The sequence below is a fragment of the Chelonus insularis genome, unplaced genomic scaffold (genome assembly GCF_013357705.1).
Source record: "Chelonus insularis isolate UGA/USDA-ARS -01 unplaced genomic scaffold, ASM1335770v1 contig_130_pilon, whole genome shotgun sequence".
NCBI lineage: Eukaryota > Metazoa > Arthropoda > Insecta > Hymenoptera > Braconidae > Chelonus > Chelonus insularis.
In genome coordinates, this window is record NW_023276371.1 from 603,523 (window position 1) to 627,184 (window position 23,662).

At 27.8% G+C, this 23,662-nt stretch overlaps 1 protein-coding gene across 13 annotated transcripts in view; it reads left to right on the forward strand.

Annotated features, from left to right (window-relative positions):
• Positions 1-23,662, forward strand: part of dnc (phosphodiesterase dunce) — a 107,407-nt gene that overhangs the window by 39,980 nt on the left and 43,765 nt on the right. Inside the window, exons 1-2 of one of the 13 annotated variants that reach the window (XM_035090983.1) lie at positions 7,808-8,493; positions 10,523-10,879. The exons of 7 other annotated variants lie outside the window; for them this stretch is intronic. In XM_035090983.1, the coding sequence (XP_034946874.1) occupies positions 10,746-10,879 (134 nt within the window). In that variant the 5' untranslated portion in view covers positions 7,808-8,493; positions 10,523-10,745. Of the gene's footprint in view, positions 1-7,807; positions 8,494-8,513; positions 8,672-10,522; positions 10,880-22,658; positions 23,030-23,662 lie in introns of those variants that run through there. 5 more of the 13 variants (XM_035090998.1, XM_035090991.1, XM_035091016.1 and 2 more) reach the window with 5 other exon arrangements.

Genomic DNA, 23,662 nt, shown 5'->3' on the forward strand with positions numbered 1-23,662 from the left:
ATAGAAAGAATTGCGCCTTATTTAATTGAAGTGATTCCAAGTGCTAAGACCTTGAACTTTTACCCTCGTAATCGATTCTAGTATAGAGTCTGCGAGATTTTGTGATTATTTCACGCACGAAGGGTAAAAAACAATTATGCTAAAATCACATTTGCATGGCTCTACTAGCTAAGGCTTCTTCAACAAGATGTTTATAGCAACAAGTCTTGGTACTTGTTGACACACACCTAACCCTACGTTTCAATATTAAAATATCCTACTTTCAATCTATCTTTATCCTTTTCTTGAATCTGGAATTTTGCTAAAAATACTTGATCTCATTCAATCAGTTATTGAATAACACCAATACGATTACTTAATTTATTTGTGTGTTGATAGACTCATGTTTTTTCTTACGAACTATTGTGTAAGCTTTGAATCGTTTATTGGTAATGAAAAAAGCTCAACTTGAATCCACAGGATGTTTGGTCGATAAAGTAGCACTCTTTATTATTTTCTGGAAAATTGGCGGCTGGTGTTGGTAATGTAGGTTTTTTATTTATTGACTAAAGAAAATACAGTCTGAAGAAGAGCTTTGGCAGTAGAAAAGGTCGTTCATCGCAAGACTATAGGGAAAAAAGACTCGATGGTAAAACCTTGCTAGATAAAATAAAACTCTACGTTTCTGGTAGGGTTTGTCTGAAGGAATCTCTTGATTCTTCCGTTTTAAACATTCTTTTGGATGAAAAAAAAAATTTGTTTCAAATGATCTTTATGAATACAAAACAGATGCAATTGTATCATTCATATAATTTCATAAAGATTTATTCATTTTATATTGGGTTGTGAAATTTTTATTGTTTAAATAATTCAAAAGGTCATGCTGCTAGTAAATTATGATGATTCAGAAAGTTTGTTGAAAACATTATTTTGCTGCGTACCAGTCAAATGATGACTAACAAGATTTTATTATAATAAATTTTATAAATATACTTGAAATGAAGGAATGATATTATCACAGAAAAAATTGACTTTCCTGCCAATATATTTGTAAATATTGAGTTTAATAAATGTTTTATTCCACATATATTCTTAAGTTAAGAACACAATGTGTTTTTTATTTGATATTATTATCTAGTCTATGCTTCAAGTGTGTTTGTTATGGATACAGTGTGTATAGAAGTGTATCAATGTATGATGGAACTCAATTCAAAAAATTTACTTTTATATAGTTATTGATGACACTTGAATTGTCTTTAATGTGTATCTTGTTTCATTATTCTTGTGTAGTGATGTTATTTACATTCTTGTGGTTTATTTATTTACCTTTTTTGTACCAAGAAGAGAATCTCTTTGAATAAATTTGTGGCACTTGAATGATCCCGATGTCGTAAACAAACGAGTCAAATGTGGAGAATGACAAGCTTTACAATTTAAATATGAATTATCTTTCTCTATTATTTCCTATGAAAAAAATATTTTCAAAAAATTGAATTTATTTCATATCATTTTTTATTCATATTTCTATATTCAATTCTGATGGTTCCAATTATTGATAAAAAAATTTCTATTCATCCAAACAATTTAATAATATTTCTACATTTCTACAATAATTGTTATAATAATGTTGAAAAAAATTTTTAAGATTAATATTAATAGATATAAAAAAAATAAAGAATTTATTTCAGTAATTATAAGCTATATCAAGAGAATTGATCCATTTATTTGAAATATATCTCGTTTCATTATCAGTGACAATCGTTAATTAGTTCAGCTCTACTAGCTACTTAGTATTCTCTTCTATATAAATTAATTCTTAGAACCTGTAAAAAAAATTTGCACCAAAAAAAAATAAATTATCATCTTCATTTTCAGATTTAATCTCATTTACACATCGTTATAATTAATTATAACATTTTAAAATGAATTTACATCTGTTGGAATTAATTCTAAAATGATTTATTATTATTTTCTCACTGTAATTAATTTATTTGAAAATTTATCGAAGCACATTAAGCTACACTCTGAACTAAGTAGCTTCATGTACTTTTTCTAACCCTAAGACGTTGCTGACAGTTGAGAGATAATTTTAATCATCACATCCACAATGTCTCCGATGAATCTTTCCCCTCATCATTCAAAGCCAGTGGAAGATCTATTTTTGCAAGCTTCGCATAGCATAAACGATAGTCTTTTAAAATCGTCCATCGACTCACCTCCAACTATTTCTGACATATCTCTTCCATTTTCCACTGTTTCCAGTACTTCTGATTACAATCATCTCAATGAGCACACTCAAAAATCTCATTATTCTGTTGAATCTAATACGAAAGTTGTCGATTGTTGGCCTATATTTACGAAAAAAGCAGCTTCATCTCATGCACGATTTGAAAAAATCAAAAAAATAAGAGCATGCTATGAAGCGACATTTTCCTCCATCGAGTCATCAGTAATTGCTTCAACTAAGTCTGGACCTTCAGCATTTCAAAATATCAGACACTCTAAAAGTCGAGATTCATCAATAACCAGCAATTCCAGTCGTAGTCGAAGAAAACTCAATCAACATCCTATTAATTCTGATGGTGGAATTTTGTCGAAGATTGAAGATGAATTAGGTCCACTACGTGCTAAATTAAGTGAACTTAGTGGAGAAGTTAAGGCACTGAATTTAATAGGTATTGGTGTTGATTTTATTGATGTTGGCGGAAGTACATTTGATAACCATCAGCCTACATCATGTAAACATGCCTCAATTGAATTCCAACAACACAACGGTGATTATCCAGAATATTTACATTACCCAGAATGCCATTTGCATAATGTAACATCATCTCCATATACCCAGCAGCTCAACTTCCAGAAAATAAATTCAAACCTTAATGTTTTTAATGAAGGTTATCTAAATAGATACGGAAAGGCTTCAATTCTACCAGTGCATTGTGTGAATACATCTCACGCTATAAATAAACTAGAATTTATTACGAACAGTGCAACAAATAATTATAGACATTCAGAAGAGCATCAAGTGTGTGATACATCATTGGGATTTGAGATGAATAGATTTCAAAATTGTGATGAGAGTATAAAAAATTTATCAAAACCTCTGGTAAATGTTGGCTCTCAGTATGATGGGAATGAAGTACAAAGTGATGAAGATAATATCGCTATAAATTCTGATTTATTAGAAAACAAAATATTACCATGTAACAATGGTGGCAATGATGATTCATGCCAACTTGATGTATCAACAGACTCAAAAAATCAACAAGTTTTAGATACTTCAAGCATGCCTGATTTCAACTTAGTTGCATGTCTTCACAATGATCGTAAACTACCAGCAAGTTTATTTTCAAATTTGACAGATGGAATGACGAGTTCTCCTGAAGAATTTTATTGACCAATTTCCATTGTACCTCAACAAGAGGCCATTTAAAATAATTTTATTTTCCCAATGATCACAGAACATAAAGTTTTATGGCTGATCATTAATGGTCTAGTATCTACTTAGTGATGTGAGAATCAACAGCTGGCGTCTAATTTTGGTTCACAGACGAAGAAAATTTTCTCACTGTGGTAATTTAAACGTGAATTATTTCACAATTGATTTTTTTTTTTTTTTTTGTAAGAAAATTTTCTTTTCTATTAAATTATTTTCATGTCACCTGGTGGTTTTTAATTAAAGTAATATTTTATAACTTTTTTAAAAATTTTAGCCTAGTTTTTTTTTTTCTTTTAGAAAATACTTTTAATTAATACTTTTAAGTAGTATAGGACTGAGGAAATTTATTAATAGGACTTTATTATGCAAATTCTTGGTCCATATCAGCTATAATTAGATTAGTATGTCCTCATCTGATGACAAATAGGGATGGACAGGTAGACTAAGTCAAGAATATAGTTACTAAAATTATTTACTTAGCCCAACTATTTACAGATTTATTTTTCATTCAGGAAATAAGAACGATTTAACTTCAACTATTTGTTTATTACATCAAATGATTATTTAATTAATGAATAAAATTAATCTAAAATATAGCAAATGAGTATACATTTTTCATTCAGAAGAAAATAAAATCTATTTAACTAAATAACAATAGTAATTTGAGTATATTGAAATTGCAAAGATTGTGTTGATTATTAAAAATTGAATATCGTAAACAGACGTAGATATTTCTCTGATAACAAATTCGTCCAACTGAAATCAGAAAATTTTCCAAAGCCACAAAAACATAAGGAAGATATCAAGCAGAGTTGATTGCCTGTCAACAAAATGAATTTGCTTGTGGCTTAAATATTTCATTTTCATATGTCACACAAGATTAAAAAAAATGAATGATTCTCTTAAAATATACTGGTTAAATGACATCAATTAACTCAGTGAAAAATTTTATCTTTCTTTGATTGTAATTCATTCAGAAGTCATTTTACACGTTTCATTGAATATCTTTGCTGGATGCTTTCCAAAAAGCTCTTCTGTTGAATCTAATTCCAACAAATTGTCAGTTTTCACATCATAAAATAGCCAAAAACACTCTTTTTTTTCTAACATCACTTCTATTATTCTATTTTTTGTGGCTGTTATTTCTGTCAATACTGATTAATACATTTTACTTTTGAGAATCAAAAAAGAATGGAGGGTATTTTTTATTCCATAATTTTTTTTTTTTGCTTCTCTTGAAATTCAATATATGTTCAAGGTTTATGAAGCAGATGTAAGACGAATCCAATTTTTAGAAATCCAAAAAACGTTTTTACTTTAAAGTACTCTTTTTGTATCAATTCATGCCATCTTGAAGAATAAAAATTCAATCCGGTTTTACTTTTCTTGCTACCTAAATTTCTCAGATGCACGAAGTACATGGGAAAATCATTATATGAGAACAACAAATAAAGGAGAAAAATGAAAAGAAATTTTTTTATCAAATATAAAGAAAAGACATGAGTAATGTAGTTTTTAATAAGTAGAATAATTGGGGATTTTGATAAATACCATTATTCATGTATTTATTTATTAACATTGTCGAGTACAAAGTAAACCTAATTTGGTAAGCATCCAATCTTCTGTCACAGAGAAAAAAAAAAGAAAAATTTCAATTGCACTTATTATTAAATGGCGAAGGTCGAGACGTGTCAGACCTTTTCAAACCCACATTTTTTACTTATTCTTTATCTTTCTGTATTAGAACCTAAGGAATTGTGATAGTGAAAGATAGCTTTCCGAGAGCTGGAATGACTCTTCTGGGAAACTTGCAAAAATTTTTATACTTCTGAAAAATCGATTCTTGATTTATTTACAGGATTATTTATCTTTAAGATTAATCCAACAAACTGAAAGGGAAAAAATTGTTTTTCTATAACTCATTTATCATTAATCTATTTATAAACTATTCAATACTCTGAAAAATTTATTTCAATAATTTCATTGAATACTTAATCATTTTTTCCAATAACAATTTTGGACCTTTTACTTTCAACATAGATTGAAAAAATGATTAAAGTCATGGAACGAGTGTCTTATTGCAAAACTTATGTATGAAATAAGCCATTAAATGACACTCCATCTTCCTTGAAATTAAATTTCTCAGAGGAGTTTGGATAAAAAAATGGTGATGGATCTATTCGGTCAACTTTATCAGCCTAAAAACATGTAAGACAGATGAGCAATCGATTTCTGAAACCTAACTTATGTGATATTTGTTCTAGAATATATGTTTTCACATTTGTATATACAATTGTTGATTTCATGACGCTAAACAAGCGTCAAGTTTCTAAGTTTATCAGTTAACTTTAAAAAAAAAATGACTTATTATACAATATTTCACATTTATCTAACTTTAATCGTAGAAAGAAATGATAGTAAATGAGTTCATCTTTCTTACGTCACATTCTAATTATTTATTACACGAAAGTATTTTATTGATAATGAAATAATTGAAGCAGATAGTTATTTATAATAAAAAAAAAAAATTAAATACCTGTTTTGTTGAATAAATAATGAATAAAATCAGCGATAAATAAATATATCATGAATTCTAGTGATTAGTTAAACCAGTGTTGAACAACTAATTAAAATATAAATAATAGTGGGTAATTAATATATTTCTTTCGTTAACCCATATAGCATTTAATAATTAATTAAAATAAATAAATGATAAATTTCTACATTTCTCCAGCAATAATGAATATCGCAGCTAATTAAAGTAAATAGAAATAGATGTATCATTCGAATGAATTTATATGGCTCAAGTAACTGAAGTATTTTACATGTAGATTAAATAAAAATAAACAATAATATTATTCAACTTGAATACTTTATTTTAATGAGTTTATTTTTATACAATGATTTAAATACATAATTTTGAGAAAAAAAATTATCCTCGAAGATAGTAATTAGTACTGTAAGTAAGATATAATTATAATTGCACTTGGATACATCGTATATCAGATTTTGAACTTGACCTATCACATTTGAAAGCTGACTTTCAAAAAAAAACTCACCCAAGTAGAAACACTGGTTATTTTATTTTTCGTATCTTTTATGTTATTTGACATCTGACTGTGCATTTAACTTTTATAAATAAGTTAAAGTTATGGAATAATGAAAGATGAGATGAGTTTAAATTGATTTTAATGAAATAGAAGTGTGTAATTCAGATTTAATATTAATTATTACCGTTGTTGAAGCCATTAAATTTGCTGTTGTGTAAGTTAAATATAATCAAACAGACAAAATTATCACTTAGCTGCAACTTTGTGGCTATTTTAATGTTAATTTTGATTAAACAAATTATTTCATCGAGAATAATTTTCAATTTTATTCAATACTCCATTTAATTATCTCATTAATTATTAGAGTCAATACTCCCATGTTCATTCATATTAAAAATAAACTTTTATTGTTTTATTCAACTTCAAATAGTTGACTTTAAGTAAAAATACTCAATTACTAAGTCTTAAAAAGAGTTAGTGAATAATTGAAAAATATTTCAAAAGTAATATTTTGAGTAGAATAAATTAAACAGAATTTTATTCTTGAATATTCGAGTTTTTTTATTCACCCAATAGATTAGTGGAAAAAAAAATATATTTCCATGACTATTCATATCAATACTTGATTCTGGAAACTAATTTTTTTCTTGATATACCTGAAGAAATTCAATACAAAAAAAAAAAATTCTATAAATATCAACAGACTATTGAAAAAATCGGAATCCACCATTTTTCAATTACAAAGTAAATTCATTCCTTCAGTAAATTCAAACGATTTCTTCTCCAACGTACAATTCCTGATCTCAAACATATCCAATATCACGACGGAACTCGAAAACTTCAACATTGCATGACAACAATACAACGACCAAGCAGACAAAAATATCATCTTGTTTCAATTTCACGTCTATTCGTATGCTAATTTCTATAATCTACGTCAGAACTGACTATGAATACATAAATAATACCACAATTAACTGGTCATCACAGTAATAACAATAATAATAATGATAATATAGACAACAATAATAAAGGCGACAGCATCATCTTGACCTGCCTCAACTGAGAGTCAATAATAAGTATTATACAAACGAGGTCATTTCCGGGAGATAAGGTCTTACGATAGATTATCACCCCATAAGAAACTACGTATGTAGATGTTGGTTGAAGACGATGCAAGGTATTGAGGTGCGGCCCATGTCCAAGAGGGGAGACAATACAAAGAGTAGCTGCAGTTATGGATTTCGGGAATTTCCGGAAAGCTTCGACGCAGCTCGTCGATTCTCGTCACCCAACGACGACCGTGGCGGGTCTCTGGCGGCGCGGTTAACCGACGGATTAGATCGTCGGGTGCTCCTCTTTCTGCATCCACTGGACGCTGCATCGAGTGTACAAACGTTTACTTACTTGTGCACATAATGGAGCATACAATTAACGTCGTCTTGCTTCTATTACGTTCAAGTCAATCGCGTCAATACTCTCTCCACAATCCGTTTACAAGTTTTTACCTCCTCCCTCTCTCTTTCTCACACTAAACCGGCCGGCTATTTGTTCTTGAACTGCCGTGGACTCTGGGCTACACTAGTTACACCGAGTCTAGACGATCGCGCGTACGTGGACACATAGTTGCACACGCGAATCCTCGTGGTCTCACCAGACACCTCCGTCAGTGTCGTTAATCATCACTGGGATTTAGTTTTTTACTCGCTCCTTCGGACACTCGACTGTGACAAATAATTTATTTCGCACAAAAGGCCAGAGAAAATGTGTGAAAAGTGAGAATGGAAGAAATTTAAGTAGAGAAAGAGAGCAGCAGCAGACAAGCAAAGTAGAAAATTCAAACGCAATCAGACTGAGAAGTAGATACGGAACACGATAAACAGACACACAATGTTTTTTTCAATAATATGCAAATGTGTGAGTGATGGTGTCGCATTTGCGAATAAGAATCGTAAAAAGTCAATTAAGAATTGACGATGTCACGCGGTGTAGTAACGAAATAACTCGGTGGAGGTAGAAGTGTTGGTTGGTATTCGGTTTATTCAGTTTATTAGTTTGATTATGCATTGACGCGGGTGCGACGTACGCTGGTCAGCGTACGCAACTGATATGTACGTGTCTGTACACAGACTTTTCGAGGCAACATATTACGTTCGTGCCTGCAGTCGGTTAGCATGCGATAACAACTGTTGACTCGCTAAAGGTTTATACATTTGTACATGTCCCGCTTGTCATATTAAACTCACAAAACAACTTTTTTTTTCTTACAAACAACACCTATTGTTAGTGTGAGAATTAAAACTCAATTGTCTTTCAATAAGAGTTGGATTCTTATAGTGTTCTGTTGACAATAAAATGCTAGAAATGATAAATAAATATTTACTGTCAAAGGTCATCATTCCTTTTGTCTTACTTTCACTGCAACAATATTAAGTGACGAGTTTAAATATTTTGATTCAAACAATTTTTGTCAAGCTATTGGTTTAGGTCACTTATTAACAGTTGAAATGATTCAAAGGAATTTTTGAAAAGTTTGGCAAGCGAATTTAAAATAATATCAAACTTGAACTAATTTTTTGTGACGTGTTTCTAGTGTTAAATCCTTGAAAGTATAATATTTATAAAAATGTTTCATTGTTTTTTTTTTTCTTATTACTAAATTGTTTTCATAAATTGCTGGCAATATGAAGTTGACAATTTTTGTTTAATTTACTTTGTATTACAAAAAAGTTATTCACAAAAAGTATTATTTACAAATAAAATAAAAAAAAAAACTCTTTGAAAAGATATTTATTAATGTTAGTAAAATTCTTGTCATTATCATTTTTTCACATTGGAAAATTTTTTTTATTTAAACACACATAAAAAATATTTCTTCTGAAAAAAAATTAAAACATTTTTTAACTGAAAAATTAGTTTTATCAAACATTAAACTTGTAATAAACTAAAAGTTTAATGTTAACACTTGTTACAAATGTTAAGTTTCTTTGTCTTTCATCAACTGTTTAATTATTTATTTAACAAATTTTATTTGTTATTTAAAGTCTCACATTTATTACATATTATTTAATTTATCCAAAAATATCTGACAAATGTTTTTTTATCAACTACTATTTTTAATAATCAAAACCAGCACGCAAACAATCATTAACTTACAAACAATTCCAACAAATGATATCAATAACTGTTCATTTCTGTTGGCAAAAAATAAATGTGTGTTTCACATCAATACAATTTAAGAGAATCAACAAATATTATATTAAAAATATTACAACAAATACATAATCCCCATGTTTTTTGAAATAACACATTTCAAAACAATTCTCAATCTCATTTATTAAAATTTTTTTAAATTCATAATAAAAAATTCTTTTACCCTCCTCCATCCTCATTATCGAACAAAAAAATGTTATTTTTTAATAACATCTCTTCTTGCTCAATACTTACAGTGTTGTTGTTTATTATTCAGTTTACGTATTCAAGATCTCATCAGAATTTTTTTAATACTAAAAAACTATTCGTGAAAATTGACTTTGTCTTTATACATCATGATTTCTGAAGCATAAAACGTTTTAAATATAATAAATAATAATAATAAAATTAAAATGTTAAATTTTTTTATCTCCTGGAAAAATGATAGATGCACATGCCAATAATAAACTTTGTGTTACTCTTTATTATTCTTCACACACAAGCCATGCGCAATGTCCTTGAATGTTTTTACTATATTTTTTTAGTTAAAAACAAGTTTACCCTATACAATCTTGCTAGTCATTGTAATACATCAAGCTTCCTTTAATACTTGATTCATCTGCTTATAATACTTGTTGTACAGACGTGGCAATTTTAAAATATTTTCTTCAGTCTATTTTTTTTTTCTCATCATAGGAGAGTAATTTCAATTTATGTAAATTGCAATAGTATTACTTTGACTCGTTAAGGCTTTGAATTTTATTCTCTAGCAGACACAATTAATTTACCAACCAATGCGACTCTAACCGTAGCTCTTTCATTACTACGGAAATACTTTATGTATTTATTCTTTGACCCAAAGGTCTTGTGTAGGTGTCTTTTTACCAAGGGACGAATTAATGCACGAAGCAGAGAGAAGCAAATTTTTTAAATGGAAAAAAATAAAAGAATCTTTATCGGAAATGTCTGTCATTGGATTAAATAGCGTTAAGACTAGGTCAAAGAATTATCACAAAGCTCAACAAAGTGTGTGAAAATTTCATTGTGGTTCATAAAAAGCATTGATTATTGCTGTTGGAGTCAATATGAACAGTCTCCAAGTTCCGGAGCTTCGACTTCCAGCTGGTGAAGGGGGTGGGAATGCTAAACCCTCATTGCAACCACTTCTTCTGGTACCAAACAGCAGCATTCCCCGAAGACGACATTCCTGGATCTGCGGGTGAGTCGAGAATCCAAGTCTAAATTTGTCATATTCAATTGGTTTATTTCGGTCGTCTTTAATCTTCAGACTTTAGGCTTCATGACCTTGGCATTAATCGAAGTCGTATTTCAAACAACAAGTTTCATTTGACACTCAAAAATTGCAAATTTTCGTTTGAAGGAACAACAAAATATCAGTTTCGAATGCTTAGGCCAACTTTTTAGTGTCAGATTGGGCTGAGTAGACTCGTTGTGAGCCAAAAATAATATTCATACATACAAGATGGATTAGTTTAGAATATTTTAAGCTGCTACATCGTCTGTTTTAGAGAGATAAGACGACACTTATTACGGTGAAAATTGCAATGTCTGAAGTTTATTAATGAAGTATCAACATTTAATATTGATTTGAATGGGTAATTGATCTTACTCATGAAAATATTCCATTGGGTTAGTTGTTCTTGATAATTATATTGGTCAGCTAAGGTTTCTTCTCAATGTAATGAGCTGAATACGATGAATACTTGTCCCTTGATTACGAATACGACTGTAAAAAATAGGCATTAGTTTAAGTAGTTTCGAAGTTAACTATGTACTTTTATTTCGTAACATGGGAATACACTCAACCAAAGTTAATACTTATCGTAAGCAAATTTTATTTACTTTGAGTATAATTTTTTTTAATGATTAATCAATTTAACTTGTGTTCAATTTACTCATTAAATTGGACTTAAAAATAAAATTGCTAAGCTACTTCACTTTAATTACTGCAAAAAATAATTACTCTATTCGAAGAAATTTATTTTTTTTAATTAATGATTGATTAACGGAGGAAAAAAACTGTAATTTTAAAAATTAGCTCATTGAAATACAAAGGAAAAAAATCAAACAAATTCAATGTAAAATGATTTAATTCGAATAATGAGTCAATTAAAATAATGGAATAATTTGTTGTGGCGTCCACGCTTGTTAATGATAAACGTTTTGTTGTTGAAAATATATTTTTTACTAGTAATAATATACAAGTCAATTATTCACTATTAATAATAATCAACAGATAAATAGACAACTGTATTATAAGCATCAATATTTGATCAAATCATTTTGTTTAAATATTAATAAAGACAATCATATTAGAGTCATTTAATTATTTCAACAACTGTTATCTCTAATAATTAAATTATTATTTATCATTAACGCAAAAGTTACTGTTTATTAAGACTTAGCCAAATTAAATACAACCATCAAATGAATGATCCTCATCTATTAATTTTATGAATTAATTAAAATATCAAATGAATTTTTTGTTAATAACAAAAAATCTCATCAACGAGAAAATATATTCATCTTTTTTCGTTATCATTTTCGTAATTAAATGACTTTTTTGTAAAAAAAAGTTATAATCAAAATTATTATTCACTTCCAATAGCTAAGAAAGTGTTTAATCAATTTTTTATTCCAAGTCATATTTTTTTGTTATTTAAATTTACATTTTTGATGACAGCCATTCTGTAGGTATTTTTTTTTCCTTCATTATTTACCTTAGATGATACTTGGAATTATAAAAAAACAAACATCTCTTTCAATTTATTTTTTATTTGTGCTAGTGGTGTTGCAATTACTTACGCCTGAGGCACCATTTTTATGTTACAATTTTTCGAATTTCTCATGGATTCTGAAGTATTTTATATTTTTTTGAAATAATTAACAGAAAAAAAAGGGGAGAGGGAAAGAAACTTTAGATACATATTAATGAATAATTTAAATATTAATCTGAAAATAGTATAGAGAGAAAACTTATTAAAATATAATCAAAATATTTTCAAGAGAAATTAAATTTAATAGCTCAAGTTATAAGACAATTAAATTTTATTTCACTTCTCTCCATTATTCACCTATTAACTCCTATAAAATAACAGCTAACTCAATTAACCATAACAAAATTAATTAAATTTATTTCAACAACAATACAAATACTAAACTGAATAAAATTTTTTTTGTTTTAGGTAAGTCACGTTCCATCATCTTTTTAATCAACGTGGATGCGAAACAATTATATATGCAGTAAGTTTTGAAATAATTCCACAGTCACAGTTGTAAGTGGTAAAAGATAACACACAGTATAAATATACAATGTCTATCATTTGTTTCTCATCAGCAAATGGAGATCTTTAATCTAAAGCAAAGCAAATGTCATTAACTCTGCACGTGTCTCTAATTATCATCATCCTTGTCTTAGTATGAATCAACATACAATTCTCATACGTGTTGCTGAATATGTACTATTTAATGTAATAAACGTATATACAAGTTTGTTATTCAGTTGACACGAAAATTTTCTGATGAGTTTAAAATCTCCAAGCGATGCATCAGCTTGATGTCAATCTCCGTTAGAAAGTAATCGAGTGAACGTGTACATCATTTTACTGGAAAGGGCACATCAATTGAGTTAAGTGAATCTTGATTGTTCAAAGTTCATTTGACCATTATATAGACCTAGACGATTGCCTAGATCGATCGATCACTTATTTTCACATCAAGTAATGAGTTTTATCTGATTATTCTGTCAAATTCAAATCTAATCGACCTTTTCGCGTTACTTTATTTGTTTATTTTCTTCGAAAGTTGGCAAATAATAGAAGGAGTAGAAAAGTTTGATTAAAATGCATTATTAGACTGGCCTGATAGCAATAACTCTTTATTAATCTGCAGAGTTGATAAAAAGATTGAAAGAATGTTTTTGTTGATGAAAAAGATCTCATTAGAGAATAAATATGCAAGTTGAACAGCTGTTTAATAAATGTTTTAAACTGAAATAGAGGAAATGATTAATGCTTTATTAATATTCATCAATATATACTGCATAACATGATCAACGAGTCTTTTTTGCAAATTCCTTTTTTTTTTTTTGTTTTAATCATTCTAGCAAATTAATAAAGACATCAAGACAATTATTTCTATGTCCAGTAGATCATTAATGATTTATAAAAAAGAGTCCTTACAATAAAAAGTTTATGTTTTTATAATGTTATTCATTTGTTTATTATTCATTTTCGATTGAGAAGTTTGGTTTGATGAAAAATATATTTTGTTAGAGTGCAAAAATTCTTTTAGTGGTAAAATAATACCAAAGGTAGATTTGTTAAATGAGATTCAGTTAATTATAATAGTCTTAGTTTTTTATTTACAACAATGTGAATTAATATCTATTTTAGTTCATAATTTACCATCAACAAAGAAACCTTGTTGATATTTATGTAACATTTTCAGAAGTCTTTGAGAATTATTCCACTCAAATTATTATTTCTATACAGATAATTGTGGTATTATTCTGTAATTATTAGTGATTTTCAAATAATACCTTTTAAATATTTATAACTTAATAATCGATCAATTGTTTAAACAATATTTAAAAATATTCTCTTATTACAATAATTACTCAACATCATCAAAGTCCATCATTAATATTTCATAATCAAATTGAAAAAAAAAATTCCAAATTAAAGTTGATATCATTTATCATTAATAATAAAAAAAAAAAAGGAACTAATAAATTATTTTATTGATGTCAAACAAAACTATTAATCTTAATCGATAATGAACTAAAACTTCACTTTCAATTAAAGCTTCAAATAATGACTTTGTTTACTCACTAAACTGAAGTAATTTCTGAATACTCTGTTCAACTAAATTGCCACTATCCAATAATATGCCAATTATTATTACTATCAATATTATCGCTCTCACTCAGTCTATTTGAAGTAATTTTATTCTGAAACCGTGAGAGTTTAACATTGAAGGAATAAAGAATACAAGAGGAAGATAGAAATGGTTAAACTATGACCCATAAAGCTCACAAAGCTTCAGCACACTAATGTTAAATTGCACGCGATTCAGTGATTCGACCTGCTGACGAATTGGTCCGTAGCGTGCTATCCCAGGTAGTTACAGAGTTGGAACTACGTTCATTCGTAGCTTTAACCTTCGTAAATTCCATGGCCATCTTCATATAGCTAACAAGAATGTGCGTACCCAGGTGATGTTCTATTTTATGATAATGCTTTTTTCCTGATTTTACAAATTCTTCACGCCATAAATTATGCTTGATTCATCAACATACTCAACAAAGAAATAAAGAGCTATCTTAAAAATGTAACAATAGATTTTCTTTAAACAAAAAAAAAAAAAATATTGCAATCAATTTTCATTTTTCCAAATGCTTACTGTTGACTTAATCTCAACATACGAATATTTTTAAAAAATTAATTGTTTGTGTTATTGATATTTAAGAAATTCTTTCTTATAAATATTGTGTTGACATAGAGATGATTTAAAAAATTGGATTAATTATTAATTTAAATCAAGCAGGTAATTAAATGATTCAAGTGAACTTTTTATCTCAATAGTTCACAGAGTTCATTATTTATAAATATACCATACTTCCGGGTTATTTTTTTATTTGATTTATAAATAAATAAAATAACCATTATAGATTAACTATTCAAGTAGTACAAAAACTATTTTACACTTTTTATATCTGAAATTCACATTCAATGTTTACCAATCTGACTAATCAGAGTTTATTGAAATTAATTAAAATTTATAATAATTATCAAATGAGTTATCGACAATGATAATGATGTCAATTATTATAATTCACCAATTAGGCAATGAATAGTCTGAGTATTAGGTAGACATCATTTGTGAGCATCAGTTCAATAGCTAGAGTTCTTCATTAGACAATGAAGTTATAATTACAAGTCCAGAAAAATTTTCCTAACCAATTATTTCCCTTCAGTTTCGTCGAGAAGTTATTAGTCAAGCATTTAAAATGGTGTTAGAATAGATTCTTGAATTTCTTAATGAATGAATACATGATTTCCTTAATCATATCAATTTTTATGGCTTCATGTATAGCTGTATCAGAGAATGAATTATTTATAAAGACAAAAAGTTCAGGTTTACAATTATTCAACACCATTGAAAATTAATTATATTGTCTAAAACTTATTCACAATTTTCTAAACATATCCCTTATATGATCAAAGAGTGATGATACATTTTAATTGTTAAGGTTTCTATTGATAATAAGACTGAATGGTCTTCATCACTTTTGTGAATGAACATTTGATTAAGGTTCAAAGTTCTCAGTCTTGTTGACTACTATTACATTGAGAAGCCATGTGAATACGACACGAAATTAAAATTAAGGGACAAAATTTAATATATCATTTTTGTTTTAATTCTAAATTATTTTGGAATAAATACTAAATTCATGAATCATGAATGTTATTAATTATAATTATCGAAAAAACAGATGGATTTGATTGTAAATCAACTTACACCAAATAAGGTCAATTTTGAGCATCAATTAAATATGGACTTGATTACATTTTCTCAAGGTATATGTCGTTGAAATGTGAGATGAAGATTCAGAACTACCTTACTACTTCCTGGACACTACACTCTAGCTATTCATTACATCAATAATTACTGAATGGTCCTAGTTCTGGTCTTATCATCTCCTCTAAGCTTGAATTTTTTCTTTAATAAGTATCATATCAAACAAGACGTCTCAAAAATTAAGTGGGTCATGTTTAGGACTCCACAATTAAAACCTGATTTAAATTGCTATTTGGATGTCTCAACTGTCGTTTAATAAATTCTATAATTTAATTACAAAATATTATTATGTAGAAATGTTTATCACAAATAATGCTTATACATTTTTATAATCATATGATTTTTTGATCAATGAAAAATGCTAAACTGCATATTCTTTATTCAAAAAAAAAGAATTATTGTAAAGTATGATCAATGAGAATAGATTCATGATTGACGATTGGGACTGTGACTTTATTTAATTAATATTTAATTAGTGTTGTTTTGAAAAGCTTACTATGATGTATTTGATCTCAGTAGTATCCTATTATGCTTCATTAAATCTACAATGATACTAATAATCTTGTTGAATCTAATTAAAAAAATGTTCTCAGTGTATTATTTCAATGCAGGATGAGTGTAAATAACATCTAAGAATTTTGAGCTTACGAGCATGTTGGAGTACATAATGTTGAAGAGTATTTCAGCTTGATAGAAATTGTTTAAAGTAGCTAAAGTGTGTCTTAAGATAACAAAAGAAACATTCAAAGTGTCTAGTTGATGTGTGCAAGTAACAAGAAAGAGATGGAAATACTCTACATGTATATGCTTTCATTGAATGATGAAAGGAAAAGCTGGCTACGCTAGATGTACTTGCTTAAGGCAAGGGAAGAGTGTAAATGTCAAGGACGCCTCAAGTAGCGAGTCAGGCGTCAAGATATCCATGTGACAGATTTACCACATATATAAATGTGCTGATACTGAAATGAGAAAGATGCATTCAAGCTGAAGAAAAAAAAAACCGTGAAAAAATTTGTTTACTTCTTTAAAATCAACTTTTGGAAGAAAATATTATACCAAGGTCATACTTTTAATCTAGACACTCATTCAAGTCTGGTTTATAATAAATTAATAAATATTTTTTAATTAAAAGTCGTCTTAAATTAATGACTTTTTGATGGATTGCATCGTTCAGAAAGTATGGAAAATTAATAACCCTTAATAGGAGTATAAAAAAAGAATGAAAACAGTAATTATTTTCTCTATGTAAAAGAATTTTCTTGGTACTGCTTTTGACAAGTTGATAAAAGGTGAGCTGTCAGTTAAAAATTAAATCCATGCTGTCCGAATTTAATAATAATAATTTAAAATTATTCATTGTTTATAAAAAATATGAATTTTTCTTAAAGAAAGAGTTTTGAAGTTTCAATTAGTTTATCTTTCTGTTCTAAACATATTATTATTAGAATATCTTATGTAAACGTAAAGTGCAATTTTTCTTACGAAAATAAGCGGTAAATTAACATAACATGATTTTACTGTGTTGAGATAAAAGATGTAAAAACTTTCAGATTTAATTTTTTAAATAAATTAATATTCTTTCCAAGAATAAATTGAAAATTCAAATGAAAAAATATTTCCATAATTGAATATAATTTTTATAACATCCTTTAGAATTTTTGTGCTAGTGTATTTGTGATATGAATTTAATGTGTTTTATGAAATAATTTTCCTACAAAACTCGATTTAAGATTGACACAGTTAACTCTTTTCATGAACATTTGAATTATTTATAAAATATACTTATATGAAAGTGTTTATTTATTGTTACAAGTAGAGATCAACCTTGTTAAATAATGATTAAATGTAGATAATGTAAACTTTCTTAGACCATTAATAGAAACATTCTTTTTTTTTTGTAAAATATATTTTACAATATATTCTTTGTTCTTCAATGAGTTAAATAATAACAGAATACATTTTCTCTTGTAACCTGTTAGATACAACTTATATTGAATTTATTTTCTCCAATGAATACAAAAGTAGTTGAAGGAAATTCCATTGAGAAAGAAACGTGTTAGCTGATTCCTTCATTTTCTACCATCACTATTTTTTATTACGAATTTTTGAAAACAATATTAAATTCAACATCTTCCATTAAAACAGAATATCAATATTTAATTTATTTTAAGTTAAATTTGAAAATGATTGAGTTTTTGTTAATTTTCAATTAATTAATTAAATTTCGAACAAACATGCTTTGTCTGTTCAAATGAAATAAAATAGTGATTGTTAATATATATTTATTATGTATATGTACATAATAAATCACCTTTAATATTCATCAAACCACTTTCATATATAAGTGGAATTATTTTCAAAATATATTTACCTAATAATAATTAATTATTATTTGTGATTTAGTACTGTACTGTTTATCAACCATTGATTTAATTAATTGTGAAAAAAAATTAAATTTTCAAAATTAAATACAAAATTAAAGAAGAAAGTTGAAAATACAGGAAGTTGAAGTCTTCTTCGACACATGATTTAAAATTTTCTAAGCATCATCACATTCAAAAACTTTTCTTAACAATATTAAGTATATTTTCTACTAAAATCACAAAATAAAGTTTACTTTTGAACATAGAATAAAAAAAAATCCATTTTTAACTGACTAACTCATCTAAGAAGTTAGTGTCGATTTTGAAATTTAACTCTATTTTATAAATAATTTGAAACTTTTTCAACTTGGAGTTGCAATGAAAGATAAAAAAATTTATCCAATATGGTACATACGTCAGTTAAAGTTAAACTTTATTTTAGTTTTATGTATATTTATTCTAAAAATTGTATAAATGATATTTTTCAAAGTGTAATCTTTTCGTAAATGCATGTTTATAAAGTCATATCATGTGAAGATAAAGGTAGAATTATTTTCAAAGTTCCTATCGTTTTATTTGATCAACTTTAATTTAAAAATCATTTAAAACTTTTACCACAATCCGATATGCAATAAAAATCATCTGAAATAAAGAAAAAAGATTTTATGCTTACGCCATTCGTTTAATAGTCCACTTTATTTCTCCATGGGAATTTTCCATAAATGGATCATTCATCTCCTGCAGAGTTGAGAAGGTCAGTTTAATTCAAAGGTTACTTGCATAGGAAACTATAAATGAGAAAGAGAAAGAATGAAAGAATTGAAGAAATATTTTATTACAAATACTAAATAAAATTCTCTATTTTATTGAGTTATTTTCCTTTTTACAGTACAATATAAGTACTCGCTTCAATAGATTATTGAGGGAATATTTTAGCTTTATTTTTCATCTACATAAAATTATTTCAATTGAAAATTTCATCTGGATCTTTACTCTCATCCTGTATATGAGTTGGTAAAATTGTAGGAATTATTAGAATTAAAAAAAATAGCTGAAACTAATTGCTAAGATTTTAAATTCTTAACGCTCTTAATAAGTATAGAAGTATTGAAAGCAAATATCAGAATATTAGGTTAGGTTATTGCATAATCAATAAAACGATTTATATATAAATACATATTTCATCTTATTCTTGGTAAATGTTATGATGAAAAATAAATATTTTTCTCTCAAAAACAGCTGTTAAAAGATTACAATAACAATATTCACAAAGTGATTTTTAGTTTACAAAATGATTCATCATTGACATAATTGAATTTCAGAATTAAAAAAGCTCCATTATATATAGCTGAACATCATCAATTGCTGCCTTACTGAGTCCTAAAGGGTAACTGGTGCAATGATTGACACATTAATCATTGGCACAGACTCCTTGCTGTCCTGATCAATTACACATTGAAAACGTCCATGCCTGAGAAATGATCAATTAAAACCAAGTTTAGATTGGTATTGATTAACTATATTAATAGAAAATATATATTTGTAATCAAAAGCAAAATAGACATTACCTTCCACAATTTTATCATGTAAACATTAACATATGTTTGCAGTTCATTTAATTTGAGTTAGAAACGTACTTTTTTCCATCTCCATTATCGTAATTAGGGCATTCTAATCAGGGAAGTTGGTGATAAATACTTTTCATTGATTGATACTTTATGAATTAATTTAATGTTTTTTTTATCAACATTTGTTGATAGCAAGTAATAGATGGATATCTTTTTATTGTCGAAGTTGTTTGCATGTGCAAAAATATCCTACTATTAATAGAAAAACGAATTAAATTTTCATCAAGTAAAATCTAAATAGAAATGCTACATATTGACTATTTAATTGAAGATACATGATTAAAAATACATCAATTTAAAAAACGAATACGATATTGAAGTAGAAAGTCAGAATAAAGTTCATCATCAATAAATCTATAAATATTGAGTTCAATGAATTTGTTATAAATACTTTTAAACGTGAGATAGTTTATTTGTACAATATCTATTTATAGGCAAAATAATTTATCAGTCTTCAACATAAATTACCTATTTTACCAACACATATGATTCATCAACTGGAAAAGAACTCTTTCAGGACAATATTTTTTTTTTCTGTTAATTTTTACATCTAAGTAAACACAATTTCTTGAATAACTTATGTCAAGACAATATGTTTCATTCTCCAATAATTTCTGGAGTTTATCTAATAAGATATTGTCAAACCAAAGCTCTACTGAGCTAGAATATCAATAACATGTTTCAATTTACCTATTGTTATCCATCTAAGAATCATTTTTGAATTATTTTTACATAAACCTAGGGTTCCAATCATTCAGAAGAACAATAATTCATAGAAGAGAAAGAAAGAGAGTAAAATTTACAGTAGGAATTGGAGGTATTTATTAGTAATAGCATTAGGATGATCTATATCAAGTGTCTTCTAAATGTTTCCCTAAAGTTTTAGCTTAGTCTGAAGCAGTGACTTGTTACTAATTAACTGGATTGCAATTATTGAAGCTTAAGGATGCTTTTATGAGTTGTTTTGGATGCAAATGATTTAGTGAGTTGATTCCTTTAGTGCTTTACAACTCTAATAGATAATCTACTGCCTTAGTTTTGAATTGGAGCTTAGTGTTATCATGTTTTTAGGTATATATTTTTATTACACCATTTCCTATAAAGGAATAGGCAGAGACGATAAATTGACTCGTCAGAAAAAGTCCAGGGGAGCTTGAGTTTTAGTTTTCTTTTCTTTATATATATCTGGGAGAGATGACCTACGCAACTATTTTATAATCTTCTAATTCATTTTATGATCATGTAAGAGCATAAAAATTTCTTAATGTTTATTCACACTCAAAAACTCCATTCCAACGTTTATTTTAAATCATCACAGCAATAATACTTACATAGAGTTGACGAAATAAAAAACTCTAAATACTCGGAAAAAATTCACCGTTTATTTTTATTCTTCCCCATGATTTACGATGGCTCTTAAAATTCTTTAAATTTTTGATCAAACTTTTAAGCTCTAACTTTTTATTGTAAAGTTAAAATGACAGATTCTTGTAATAAAGCATATTTCACACGAAAGTACCAAAAAAAAAAGGATGATCAATTGACGTCATTGCCATACAAGCCAAATAGCAATTGCAGTAGTCAGTTAATGTCGAATATCCACGTGACAGAAATTTTTCTATATGTTTAGCATCCCGGAGGACATTAATTATTTAGTAAATATTTGAATCGTGGCCAGCATTAAAGCTCAATCGGGATTGGCGCCTGTAGTGACCCCGAGTATGTTAAAAATACACGGAATATGTTAATTTTTTATTATGTCATTTACGACAGATTGTAAACATGTAAACAATCTGTGGTATTTCGCATTGATATATTTATTACTGTCCACCCAAACCATATAATAAATAAACATAAAAAAGAGAATAAACTTTAAAAATGCATCTACACGGATCATTAAAGTTGAAATTAAAACATTGTAATATCGATAACTGACATAATTACGTAATTCCAAAAAACTTGGAATTTATATTAGATCATGAATCATTCGCGACATTACGACATACAAAGTATGTACTGAGTGTTGGCAACATTACGCAGAAATTTCTAAAAAGATTCAACTTACAACCACAACCATGTGATATGAATCTACTGAAAGAACATATAATATTCGCTAAAAGTATTAGAAAGTAAAGCAAAAGAAGTCACTTCAAGGTTTCATCTCATCAATTTTCATAGATTTTAAAAATAATCAAAAATAAAGAAAATAAGCAGTATTCACAAATAATAAAATTCACTGTAATTCATAAACATTTGTTTTCGTGAGAAAAAGAAGCAGTTGAAGAAGAAAAGAATTTATTGGAATAAAAATATATACTAGACACTTGGAAAAAGGAGCGACGTTCAAAATAATCTAAGTCGCACTATAAATACAATATGGCATTCAGTTCTCGTTGGAACGTCGTGCTGAGATGTTCAGAAAGTTGTACGTTAGTTGATATATTCTTTAAATAATTCAATATATCTTCAACCAACATCTCGTGACAATCTGTCGATTGTTCAAAAAGTAACTTTCCAACAATGAAATAGCACCAGGTGTATTGTTATTATCAGCATCATCACTTAATTATTCTGTCATTTCTGTTCGTTGATAGCAGCAAAAAGTGTCGTGAATAATTGCCGAGTAATTAAGAGTATCAAATGAAAAGTAAATAAGAAAATAGTGGTGGATTGAAATTATTGGGCGATGGAAAAACTTAGTTTAGCTGAAGTGACGCGTCGGAAAGACAAACGACGTCGAAGAGGGTGGACTGTTGTTGTTGGCCACGAGGTTCGGTGAGTCAAGTATTTCAAATTGATTGATGATCATTTAACCACTAAGAAGATGAGATTAATTGAATACGAGGGGGAAAGTAAATGGAAGTGATAAATAATTAGTCGGTATGACAGAGTTTGTGGCTTATCGACTTTGCAGACTATGCCAGCGACAAGTGTCGCCATCCTCAGCACCAACAACTTTTATGTGATGTTCTTGATACTCTGATAACACTTTTTACCTCTGTCAAAGTTGTACGTCTGGTTTACCGATAAACGTCCTTTGAATTCATAATTAGATCAACAATTTTGCTTTTTTTTCGTCAACAAGATTAATGGCTTTTCTGTATTGACTTGTATCGAAAGCACATAATCGTTTATTCCTGCCATTAAGTATTCAGAAGATCATCTTGAAGTTCTTAATAGACAGTTTGAGGTCATTAACGAGTATTTATGTACCAAAATTAATTTTTGGCATCCATTGCTTTCATTCAATTGTTATTCAGGATAGTCAGTAGTTATTATTTGTAATTTTAGTGAATTTTTATCTGGATGATATCTTAGGTATAGCTTTTATTGAGTCTTTATCTCCATCAATTATCTATTGCGAATACAATTTGAATGATTCAAGTGTTTGATCATTCTGTGGATTTT